The sequence below is a fragment of the Myxine glutinosa genome, chromosome 14, assembly GCF_964187855.1.
Source record: "Myxine glutinosa chromosome 14, kmMyxGlut1.1, whole genome shotgun sequence".
NCBI lineage: Eukaryota > Metazoa > Chordata > Myxini > Myxiniformes > Myxinidae > Myxine > Myxine glutinosa.
Window position 1 is genome coordinate 12685920 of NC_136274.1, and position 13332 is coordinate 12699251.

Sequence of the window (13332 nt, forward strand, 5' to 3'; positions counted from 1 at the left end):
CATACACACATACATACACACATACATACACACATACATACACACATACATACACATATACATACACACACACACACACACATACACACACAAACACACACACACACACATAAACACAAACACACACACATTCACACACACACACACCACATTGTACCACAAAATATGAAACAATGCAGTGAAGTAATGAGTGTGACATTGCTGTGTGCAGGTCTGGGCTTAAACCTGCAACCCATGTACCTTGGGGAAACGGCGCCTCAGCACTTAAGGGGCGTCATGTCAATGTGCGGAATGATCTTCCTTCCGCTCGGCATCATGGTCGGCCAGGTGGTGGGCCTACCGTACGTCGGCAATCTTATCCACGCCTTCTGGCCCTCCTGGTTTCACAATTCAAACATTGTGCTGACGTATTTTGGTGAACTGTTGATTTTACGTATTTGCTTCATTAAGGATATGTTTGAGGTCATGTGGGTAATTTGGGTGAAATGTGTAAATTGTAAATACAAACTTCATTGTCTTTTAACAAAATTGTAACATGAGTCCTGTTTTACGAGGGTTTTGTTAAACGGCCTGTTTACTCTCACCGCTCTGGATCAAATCAGATCGGTGATTCTGGCCCTGGTTATCTGAGTGCGGCCTGTGGATCAAAACAGATCGGTGATTGTGGCCCTGGTTATCTGAGTGCGGCCTGTGGATCAAATCAGATAGGTGATTCTGGCCCTGGTTATCTGAGTGCGGCCTGTGGATCAAAACAGATCGGTGATTCTGGCCCTGGTTATCTGAATGTGGCCTGTGGATCAAATCACATAGGTGATTCTGGCCCTGGTTATCTGAATGCGGCCTGTGGATCAAAACAGATCGGTGATTCTGGCCCTGGTTATCTGAGTGCGGCCTGTGGATCAAAACAGATCGGTGATTCTGGCCCTGGTTATCTGAATGTGGCCTGTGGATCAAATCACATAGGTGATTCTGGCCCTGGTTATCTGAGTGCGGCCTGTGGATCAAATCAGATAGGTGATTCTGGCCCTGGTTATCTGAGTGCGGCCTGTGGATCAAAACAGATCGGTGATTCTGGCCCTGGTTATCTGAATGTGGCCTGTGGATCAAATCACATAGGTGATTCTGGCCCTGGTTATCTGAATGTGGCCTGTGGATCAAATCACATAGGTGATTCTGGCCCTGGTTATCTGAATGCGGCATGTCGATGAAATCAGATTGGTGATTCTGGCCCTGGTTATCTGAATGCGGCCTGTGGATCAAAACAGATCGGTGATTCTGGCCCTGGTTATCTGAATGCGGCCTGTGGATCAAAACAAATCGGTGATTCTGGCCCTGGTTATCTGGATGCGGCATGTGGATCAAATCAGATCGGTGATTCTGGCCCTGGTTATCTGAATGCGGCCTGTGGATCAAAACTGATCGGTGATTCTGGCCCTGGTTATCTGAATGCGGCTTGTGGATCAAAACAGATCGGTGATTCTGGCCCTGGTTATCTGAATGTGGCCTGTGGATCAAAACAGATCGGTGATTCTGGCCCTGGTTATCTGAATGTGGCCTGTGGATCAAAACAGATCGGTGATTCTGACCCTGGTTATCTGAATGCGGCCTGTGGATCAAAACAGATCGGTGTTTCTGGCCCTGGTTATCTGAATGCGGCCTACGGGTCAAAACAGATCGGTGACTCTGGCCCTGGTTATCTGAGTGCGGCCTGTGGATCAAAATAGATCGGTGATTCTGGCCCTGGTTATCTGAATGTGGCCTGTGGATCAAAACAGATTGGTGATTCTGGCCCTGGTTATCTGAATGTGGCCTGTGGATCAAAACAGATTGGTGATTCTGGCCCTGGTTATCTGAGTGCAGCCTGTGGATCAAAACAGATCAGTGATGGCGGACCTCCTCTCTAGTCGTAGTCAACGTGTGGCCCTGAATGGGTTTCCCTCATCTCCTCTTCCTGTTCAGGTTGGAGTTCCCCAAGGCAGTGTTCTGGGCCCTGCGCTTTTTCTGGTCTTCATCAATGATCTCTCTGACTCTTTTGAAAATCCTCTCTATCTCTTTGCTGATGACTCCACTCTCTGCCGCTCCATTCCTCATCCCCCAGATCGGCAGTTTGCAGCCTCCTCACTCTCTGCAGACCTGGACAAAATCACAGACTGGGCAAACAAATGGAACATGTCTTTCAATCCTGACAAATCTCACACTCTTACGATGTCTCTCCGAAAAGACCGACTGGACAACCCTCCCATCCACTTTCTGAATAATCCTCTCCAAGAAGTTCTGTCACTCAAGCTTTTGGGTCTCACTATCTGCCATGATCTTTCCTGGGAAAACCACATTTCAAATCTAGCCTCCAAAGCCAGTCGCCGACTGGGCATCCTCCGTCGTGCTCAGTCCTTCCTTGGCACACCTGAGCTCCTCAACACATATAAGGCTGTCATCCGCAGCTCAATGGAATACTGTTCCCCCCTCTGGGCTGGTGCTCCTGCCTCACACCGAGCTCGCCTTCACGCTGTTGAAACCAAAGCGTTCAGAATCATTGGAATCTCCCGCGATGAAGCTACCTCCGAGGGCCTTTCACTTACTCACTGCAGGCAGGTTGGTGGTCTTTCTGTCTTCTACCGACTCCTCTCCGGCCTTGCTCCTCCAGCTCTCTCTGGGCTCTGTCCCCCCAAATATTCCTACAGGTCGCACAAGATCTGCCTGCAACCCTCTTGTGGTTAAACTGCCAAAATCAAGACTATCTGCTCACCTTCACTCCTTCATTCCTCTTTTCTCCCACCTCTGGAACAAATTCCCTCACTCTCTTCAATCCCACTCCTCCCTCCAGGTCTTTAAAACAGCTGTTCACCACCATCTCTTATCTTGCCCCATCGAAAACCTTGATCTTTTCTACCCCCGCTAATTTCACCCAAAAGCCACTTTTTTGAAATACCAACTTCTTTCCTGGAAGTCCTTGGTGTCCTTGTGTTTTATACTTCTCCTACCCCCCCCCCCTCCCCACTTCCCACGCCGCCTTCCCCCAATCCCTCTCCATCCCATACATTCCCGATGTCCCTGCTCTCAAATGTTGTGTTTATGTGCTTCCCCTTCTCTCCCCATCCTGTTTACCACTCCCCTTTTTATATACTTTGTTTGTTTGTCTGTTTGATTTCTTTTTGTGATAAATGTTAGCTCTTTCACGAGCCTCGATTCTGTATACAAAAACAGAAAGAAAAAAAGAAGAAGTGATTCTGGCCCTGGTTATCTGAGTGCGGCCTGTGGATCAAAACAGATCGGTGATTCTGGCCCTGGTTATCTGAATGCGGCCTGTGGATCAAAACAGATCGGTGATTCTGGCCCTGGTTATCTGAATGCGGCCTGTGGATCAAAACAGATTGGTGATTCTGGCCCTGGTTATCTGAGTGCGGCCTGTGGATCAAAACAGATCGGTGATTCTTGCCCTGGTTATCTGAATGCGGCCTGTGGATCAAAACAGATCGGTGATTCTGGCCCTGGTTATCTGTGTGCGGCCTGTGGATCAAAATAGATTGGTGATTCTGGCCCTGGTTATCTGAATGCGGCCTGTGGATCAAAACAGATCGGTGATTCTGGCCCTGGTTATCTGAATGTGGCGTGTGGATGGCCACACACGATCACATAACAATTGCAGTCAAGAGTGGGATCATGGTCTCCAGTGGTGGATTTTGATCGGGTTCGCTACTGTGCCCTCCAGTGACAATTTTTTGTTGTCCCCTATTTTGTCTATTAATTTGAAAAATATGGAAACAGACTGAAATCAAGAATGAAATAAGTGTATTTTGTTCAGTTTTCAATAAGGTTGAGGGTGCAGATTCTCAACCTAAAGCCCGCTTCACACTGGCAGACGTTCGTCGATGGGATGCAACAATACCGTGGTGACTAATCTTGTACGAACTCGTTTTGTCAGACGAGATCAGATGCGACATCAGAATGCAGAAACAAGAGGAGAACTCTGAGTTTGCTTCAAAATCTTGTGTCCCAAACTCATTTCTCTCTGTACCCACCTTACTCAGTCGTACCCAGCTGCTCCTGGACTCTGTGTCCTTCGCTCCTGACAAGGTGTAGAAGTTTCTGTCAAACCTCGACTCTGAATCTGCAACTGGACCAGATGGCCTCAGGCCATGGGTCCTAAAATCCTGCTCTGCCGCTCTTTTACACACCCTCTCTCTGTTCTCCTCACCCTCTCTTTTGCTTAAGGTCATCTGCCATCAGCTTGGAAATCAACCAACATTACCACTTTACACAAAAAGGTGCAAAAACAGATCTTTGCAACTACAGACCAATCAGCCTGCTCCCAATAATCAGCAAGGTCATGGAATCGATCATCGCTTCTGATATCAAATCTTTCTTCTTCTCCAATGGCTTGATCTCTGATCATCAATTTGAATTCAGACCAGGTCACTCTACTCTGGACATGCTGCTGCTGCTGTCTCAACAATGGCTGGAGGTCCTCAATGCCAAACAGCAAATCAGAGCTGTCTCCCCTGACATATCACGTGCCTTCGATATGGTCTGCCACCCCGCTCTGCTCACCAAACTCGCCTCCTATAGTATCCATGGAAACCTCCACACATGGCTTGCCGACTTCCTCTCTGGTCGTAGTCAACGTGTGGCCCTGAATGCATTTCTCTCATCTCCTCTTCATGTTCAGTCTGGAGGTCCTCAAGGCAGTGTTCTGGGCTCTGTGCTTTTTCTGGTCTTTATGAATGATCTTTCCAACTCTCTGGAAAATCCTCTCAATCTCTTTGCTAATGAATTCACTCTCTGCCGCTCCATATCTCTCCCCTCAGATCGGCAGTCTGCAGCCTCTTCACTCTCTGCAGACATGGACAAAATCACAGACTGGGCAAACAAATGGAACATGTCTTTCAATCCTGACAAATCTCACACTCTCACTGCGTCTTTCCGTAAAGACCGTCTGGACAACCCTCTCATCTACTTTCTCAACAATCCTCTTGAAGAACTTCTGTTGCTCAAGCTTTTTGGGTCTCTTTATCTGCCATGACATTTCCTGGGAAAACCACATTTCCAAGCTATCCTCCAAAGCCAGTCGCCGTCTGGGCATCCTCCATCATGCGAATCCTTTCTGGGCACTTCTGAGCTCCTCACCACATACAAAGCTTTCATCCACAGCTCAATAGAATACTGCTCTCCCCTCTGGGCTGGTGCTCCTGCCTCACTCCTAGCTCGTCTTCACGCTGTTGAAACCAAAGCATTCAAAATCATTGGAATTTCCTTTGATGAAGCTGATTCTGAGGGCCTTTCACTCGCTCACCGCAGGCAGGTAGGTGGTCTTTCTGTCTTCTACCAACTCCTCTCCGGCCTTGCTTCCCCTGCTTTGTCTGTGCTCTGCCCCCCAAATATTCCTGCAGGATGCACAAGAACTGCCAGCAACCCTCTTATGGTGATACTGCCAAAATCAAGACTCTCTATTCACCTTCACTCTTTCATTCCTCTTTTCTCCCACCTCTGGAACAAACTCCCACATTCTCTTCAATCCCTCTCCTCTCTCCAGGTCTTTAAAGCAGCTGTTCACCACCATTCTCTTATCTTCCCCCATCCCCAAATCCACCTCTTTCAATCTCCAACTTCTTTCCTGAAATCCCTAGTAGTGTTCATTTGCTTTATACCGTGTACCCCTTCCCTCCTCTCCCCCCTCCCCCCCCCCCCAACCCCCCACCGGCCATCTCCTTTCCACAGATCTACCAACGTCTCTGTTCTCTACTGTTGTTGTGCTTGTATGTTTTCCTCTCTCTCCCCTCTTGTCGCCTTCTCACTTTATTTATTGTATGTTTTATGGGTCTGTGCCTGTTCTCGTGTGTAATGTGTTAACTCTTATACGAGCCTTGACGCTGTACACAAAAAATAAAATAAAAAAGAAGGGCGAAAGCCCTGAACCCTGCAGGTTTGGCATTTGTGCTCGGACATCGATAATGTAGTGCCAGGAGAAAGATGCGGCTGTGGGTAAAGTTCTGGGTGGAGAGACGCCCGGCTTGTGTGGCGTTTCACAACTTGCTAGTGGACCCTGCTTCAGAAGATGAGCATTCTTCTGCTGACTTCCAGAGGACGCGTCCAACACTCTGTCATGAGGTCGTGGAGCGTATTTTTGATGAAATAAGTGGGAATGTCTCAAGCTGAGTGAAGAGACAAACCGCGTGAAGCGACGACCTTGAGGGAACTTATATAAACTGTGTCCATTCGGTGCGCGATCGTGTGGCATTCTGTATCCCAGCGCTGTCGATTGCTGAGATTAACAGGTGTGTATTTGCTTGCTGCAAGAAACTAGAAAGTGATGTATGCTTTGATTGCCTTCTTTATGGAACTACTAATCTGCATTCTTGTGTTGTAGGAACGGGTAGAGAAATAGTTCAATAAAGCCTCATTTCTTACAAGAGGTCTGAGTTTGATTCCACAACAGTATTAGTCTGTCGATAGCGCGGAGAAACACGACATTCAGGGGCGCCATCTCTACTGCAGAGCGATCGTATTTTTGAATACATGGCGCGTTACACGGTTATCAAAGGCCTTCACAGCCTAAACTGTCATAGTACAGCCTAAACTGCCATACAATGGTCTTGTTGCGTTGCGTCGGCTAGTGTGTGCTGGGATTAAGATGCAGCTGTTGTCAAATGACATTTCTAATACAAAATTCGATGCACAAAATGCTCATTTTAAATACGATGATGGATGATTTGAAGACTGGGATTGATGGACAAAATTCTACATGTAATCCTAAAATGGATGAACAAAATTCTGTTGTGGATGCTAGGATAAATGAAGGAAATGTGGAAATTGATCATTTGTCAGCAGAATTTACTGCTAAAGCAATGGCCTACAAAGGAGAGATTTGAGGAAATTGAGCTGTCGTAGCCCGCATGTTGAACATTAGGCATGGATTTGTGGAAGCTACCACGGAAATTTCAGAAGGTTTGGTATCCATGAACAGTTGGGTCAAACGCATACTCAAATCGGGAGAGATATAGAAGCCAGAATTGACGGAAAGCTTCCAGGAATTGGGAGTGGAATTGAAGGCAGATTTGATTCAAGGATTCGAGAAAAAGGAGCTGAACTCCATCCTATTGTGAGGTCAACAGTGTAGAGAAAGATCGTAGTCTTCAGGGAAGACGTAAACAATATCGATGGAAAATTGAAGGTTTCTTAAGAACATATACCGTACCTATGATGAGTCAAGGTAACGCTGACTACCCTAGCGCTAACCGAGTGATGAAACACTGCGTGGATATATTAAGGGGTGGGCATGGTATTGGGTCAAGTAAACAAGGTAGATTATCCTAACTGTGACAAATAAGGTAACTTCCATTAACAGTGAAAAATTCTTCCCGAGTGATTTTTGAATTCATGAGGAGGTGACGTTTGGTTCATTTCAATGTTAACACTTATCTACGTACTTGTGATTCGATATAGAGTGAATTGTTGTTATATATTCATGGTTCTGTAATGTTTGTTGGGGTGAGATGTTTGTTCTGAAAGCTGAGTCGAGTAAAAAAGGTTACAGTTATAAGTCCAATTTTAAGCTCTGTGGGAAAGGTCTTGAAAGTTCTGGAATGTTCTGGTTACTTCCGGATACGGCCATGTTGTGGTAATGAGCAGTTGCTCGCAGCCTGTAGTTGTAAAAACACTTACCGGTAATATTTATGAGTTATTTGTGGAGGGATGGACTCGTTTAATATGCACATCACCAGGTGCTAGCAATTCGATTTGGATCTTGTGGAATGTTCTACAAGTGAATCAAGTCGGGAATTTGATGGGATTTTCCACAAGGGACTCTAATGAAGACGTGGTGGCTTTTTACCTTACCTTTACAGGGAGATCCTTGGCCGGCCTGGAGGATGGCCTTTGATTCTTTCTGTTACGGCTATCCCAGCTCTTCTTCAGATCTTTACTCTGCCATCGTGCCCCGAGTCGCCTCGCTTCCTGCTCATCGACAAAAATGATGTTGATGAGTGTCGCAAAGGTTTGTTCCAACAGCCATTCAGGGGAAGGCATGGGGGAATCTGCAGTGAAGGCCCCAACCACTTTTGTACCATTTCCATGGTATAATTGGGCATTGATTTCTGTTTTTCAGTACTTATTCGTTTAAACATTTTTTTGTAAATGGAGACAAAATAGAGGTTGACGGACAAAATAGAGTTGTCAGTCTCATCTCATGGTGCCCCTGAAATATCCCCTGAGGGTTTTGTACTTCAGTTAACTTTGTTCATCAGACCGTCCCTAACCGATCTATTGCCAGTACAATAACCTGCTTCTTCTACCAGCGTCATTGTGTACAGGGAAAAGAAACAATAACACAAATGGGAATTAAGGGAGGTGCAAAGCACCCCTCCCTTTATATGGGATCGTTTCTCTGTGTGCAACTTTAACATGGGGACTGAAAATACGTTTCTCGGCTTCTACTGGACGAAACCGGCTGCAAATTTCAGAAGTAAATATTTGTACGTCGATGTTCCAAATTTCAGCAATGTCCGTTTCCGCATTCTTGGGGTTTATTAAGAAAACCCTCAAATCAACATTGATGTCTGTCAGTCCGTCCGTCCACTCGATATGTGTTGGCGCTCATATCTCATATCACCACATATGAGGAAGAGAGAGTTTGGATGAGTAGATAGAAGTTGGTCCATATTATCAGACAAATCTCAAAGGCCATACATTGAAACTTGGAATATACATCGGCCAATACGTCTAATTAATGGCTTTCAAAACAAATACCACCTAAGAGCCATAGTTTTTGCTTGGCTCATAAGGGAAACCACCCCCTTATCCCCCCCAAAAAACCCCAAATTTAGGGACGGGACCTCCATACAGACCGCCGGAAATAGGTTGGTTTTTAATTGGTGTAATTTAATTGATGTATGTGATGTCTCCATGCATTTTTTCATCCATTTTTGTGATGTGAAAATAAAATTGATTGAAAATAAAGGACATTCTTGAGGGAAATGTCAGGGGCATATAAAAGGCCCCTTTATATAAGGGTATGTGCCATGTGGCAAAGTATAGAAAAGAAGGGACATTCAAAAAATATCGTGTGCATGCTGGACTACCCTTGTGTTCTTAGGAGGAACCAAGTAATACTCTAGAAACGTTCATATAAAGGGGCGCCAATTTGATTCATACACCTGCATGAAGAAGTAAATGTATTTTCAATGCAGTGACAGTCTCTTCGTGGTTCCTTTGAAACCACGAGACTGTAACTGGATTGAAGAGGATCGCTTCGCGGTCCTTCATGCTTCTGTAAAGAATTGAAATGCCATACATAATATTAGTTTTCTATTCTATTGCAGAAGTAAGTGTACATATACAATTCATCCATCATCTCTAATTATTATCAGTATTCATCATGTACATATCATGTTTGTCCAATATGTCTGCAATGTCAACACTTGCAAGTTTATGTAATGTGCAATTCTGATCCAAAAGGGACTGGTAAAATAGGCTGCGCTGCACATGTGTATAATTCTTTCATCTTATCCAATTGTTTCCTATAATGTGTACACACATTGCGCTTGTCCAGCACTTGTCCTGAATAATACATCACACCCAACATATCTCCAATTGGTTGGTACATAGTACATACAAACTTTATTAAAATTTTAAACAAATTCATCACACACATGCACATTATCTTATGCAATTTCATTTTCAAGGTGCACAGAAAAACTTTACGTACTGACGGCTTTTAACCAACTGATTGATTGGTTAATGGAGCGATTGGGCTCAAGGTGAGATCACAGCATGTGACTTGGTTCTGTTTGGCCAATCAATTAAGATCTGTGACGTTGCTGTCGGCACGACACTCGCTCGTGCCTGGAACTTCATTGTATGGTAACACGACTCTGGGCGTTGGATCCTGCAAGAGGTTATGCGGCGACTGGTAAGCGTGGTCTTTAGTAAAGACTCATCGTGCTACCTGGAGTTGTTCATGGACGACGACCGTCGCAATACCATTATAATTTGTATTCATTTAAATCTCCTTAATATTGTTACAGACGCGGCTTTTAGATGTTATATTGACCGAGCGGTGGTGTATTTAACCGCGTCCGAACAGTTCCTCCCCGATTAAAACCCGATTCCACCCGACGTTGACCCGATCGCCCCACAGATATTCAATCGGGAAATCTCTAAAGCGACCGAAAGAGAATGAAAAAGAAGAAGAAGAAGAATACGGAGGAAGAACAGGTTTTATTATACACACACAAGCAATGGATGGAAGAAGCAGTAACACAGCGAATCCTTAACTTACACTATTCATTTTTACTTAGCCCCAAGACAAACGAGCAGGACAGGACGTTCACACTTACACAGGGGATGGTTCAGGCAGGTAAGGCTTGAGATGGAGGCAAGGTCGGGAGGCCGCCGTTCGCAATTCCTCGCGGTTTTGGCGGGAAACCCTCGTCGTGTATCCGCTGTGGTCGACGGCACGCGCTGGTTCGGCACACCTGCTCCTCTCCTGGGGTGGGGCCGTCTCCCTCCTTTCAGCGCGTCTCTCCAAAGCTGGTCTCCTTGCCGAGTACCTCTCCTCTTTTGCTTGGAGCGTTTCGCATCTCACCGCCTCTCTTTGGTGCAGCCTCTTTGCTCCTCTCCCAGGGTCATCTCCAGCTCATCTCCAGTCATCTGGTAAAGCAGTCCCTTGCAGTCGCTTTTATCACCTCGAGCGAAATCAAGCCGCCGACTCCGAGGGCACGCCTACCGGGTCACTCACCGCGGTGTTGATTGGCTGTTAGGGCTGGTTCACTCCTTCCCTCTTATGACGAGGTGGAGACACGCCTTTCTTCCCCAACCTTACCTCGTGGCCAATGGTGGTTTGAAGAAAACCGGCCAAAATGCGGAAGGCAATTGGAAGGGAGGTTTTGGGAAAATTGGAAGGGCCTACGCTTATTTTGTTTGATACAATGCAAAGTCAATCTAGTGGGAAAACACATACTTAGCCTACATGGAATAAGGAAATACACTATTTAAAAGATATATCGTGGCCTGCGTGTACTTTTCATGCAATTTAACTAGGACGCTGACTGCGACCATTATTTACATTACAGGGTGGTACCGTACGTTTGTAACGTTCACATTGTAACGTTTCCACTTCGTTACACTTCCTCCAAAATTGTTACACTTCTCAAAAACCGTTACACTTCTCAAATTCGTTACACACTTCTCAAAATCGTTACAATATGTATGGCAAGTGATGTTAAAGAAGCAATGAAAACTAAAGGGAGGACCTTTTCATCATTAAGAGATGTTCCGGTTTACTTCATTAGTATTTTCTCCACTTGTATATATCCAGGATGTCAATAGAGTAAGAGTGGTTCTCGATAATTGTGGGGTTTTCCTCTACTCCCTGATCTCTTTGAAGCCCTGAAGTGGTTGGGTGGAAAGCACATGACAGAAATGGAGATGGAGAACGAGATGGCGGGAATGCGAGAGGAGCACGCTCTCATTGGGGACGCGGGCATGGAGAAGTCGGCGTTGGTGGTCGCGCGAGATCCCACCTTACGACGAGCGTTGATCACTGTGATACTGGTTGGTGCAGGACAACAGCTGTCTGGATTAGACGTGGTACGTAAAAACTTTGAACCAATTGTCTCTGTCAGGATCATTTGATTTACAAATCAAGCACTTTCTCTTTAAAGGACAGTTAACCTCTTCAGAAAACGTTACAACGTTATTTTACTGATAATACGCGCTCCCTCTCGGAGCAAAATATGGTGTCAATGCTCCCTCCCTGCTGGAGATCCTGCTTATTCTTCATGTCATGGATGGACTGACACATCTCCTATTGGGAGTAGTAACACCCGTTCCTTCCGGGAGCGAAAAAAGGTGTCAATCCATTCAGCAGGGGTCAGTGATTTAACCACTTGCACTATATTCCGTGTACAGGTTACAATCACAAGTCGTCTCCGTATTCTCACCGGAGGGAGTTGGGGTTGCGGAAGGAAAGGGCGGGGGTTGTGAATGAGGAGGAAATTATTTTGCCTCCCAAACCTGTCCCTGGGTACCCCGAGCATGTATGCAACATTTAGTGGAGATTGGCCCAGTTGGTGTCTTTGCTATAATGATCAGACATACATACATACATATACATACATACACATACATACATATACATACATACACATACATACATATACATACATACACATACATGCATATACATACATACACATACATACATATACATACATACACATACACATACAAACATAATGTATGGCTAATAAATGAGGATGGTGTGCAGTACCATACGTTGGACAAACCTACATACATACATATGTACATATATACATACATACATACATATGTACATACATGCATACATACATATATACATACATACACACATATGTACTGTATGTACATACTTACATACTCATGTACATACAGTTCCTGGAGATGGCTAGTGAGGATGGTGTGTGGTACCAGACCTTGGACAAAATATTAAAGATGGTTAGTGAGGATGGTGTGCGGTACCAGACCTTGGACAAAATATTGGACATGGTTAGTGAGGATGGTGTGCGGTACCAGACCTTGGACAAAATATTGGACATGGTTAGTGAGGATGGTGTGTGGTAACATATCTTGGACAAAATATTGGACATGGTTAGTGAGGATGGTGTGTGGTAACAGATCTTGGACAAAATATTGAAGATGGTTAGTGAGGATGGTGTGCGGTACCAGACCTTGGACAAAATATTGGAGATGGCGAGTGAGGATGGTGTGCGGTACCAGACCTTGGACAAAATATTGGAGATGGCGAGTGAGGATGGTGTGCGGTACTTGACTGTGGACCTATCTAGTGGTCCGATGAGTCCGTGGAGCATCAGTTATACGATCAGGCAGACATAATGATGACGTGTATTTGAAAATGTCTCAAGAATTGAAATTGGTATGAATAATTAAATCAGTCATTGCAGGAAGAAGCTGCAAAAAAAAATAGCAAGAGAAAAAAAAAAATTTAAAGATCGCAATCAATGGAGTGGGACTAATCCAAATAAGAATTTGTTTTTGGAAACATAGGATTTCATTCTCGGAGCTTTCCAGAAAAAACAAAGTTTTCCATTTCCTCTCGGCCGACCATGCCAAAGCATCTGGTGACATTCAGGGAGACTGGACTCTTGGTTTGTGTATAAATTTTCTTGTAGTACAAAATGCTTTAATTCTTCTCGATGTACATGTACAAAGCATTGCCTACACATGAATGAATGAATGAATGATCGTTTTTAAGGCCATTTTTCCCGCTAGAGCGGGGGTTAGCCTTGCGGACCCCATGACAATCATGGTTCCCTGTTTGAGGCAATGTTTTTATGG

General features: G+C 45.0%; 1 protein-coding gene across 1 annotated transcript in view; it reads left to right on the forward strand.

Annotated features, from left to right (window-relative positions):
- Window positions 1-13332, forward strand: part of LOC137439443 (solute carrier family 2, facilitated glucose transporter member 11) — a 95689-nt gene that overhangs the window by 19349 nt on the left and 63008 nt on the right. Inside the window, exons 5-7 of the mRNA XM_068135201.2 lie at window positions 212-341; window positions 7842-7990; window positions 11381-11583. Coding sequence (XP_067991302.2) covers window positions 212-341; window positions 7842-7990; window positions 11381-11583 — 482 coding nt within the window. The remainder of the gene's footprint in view (window positions 1-211; window positions 342-7841; window positions 7991-11380; window positions 11584-13332) is intronic.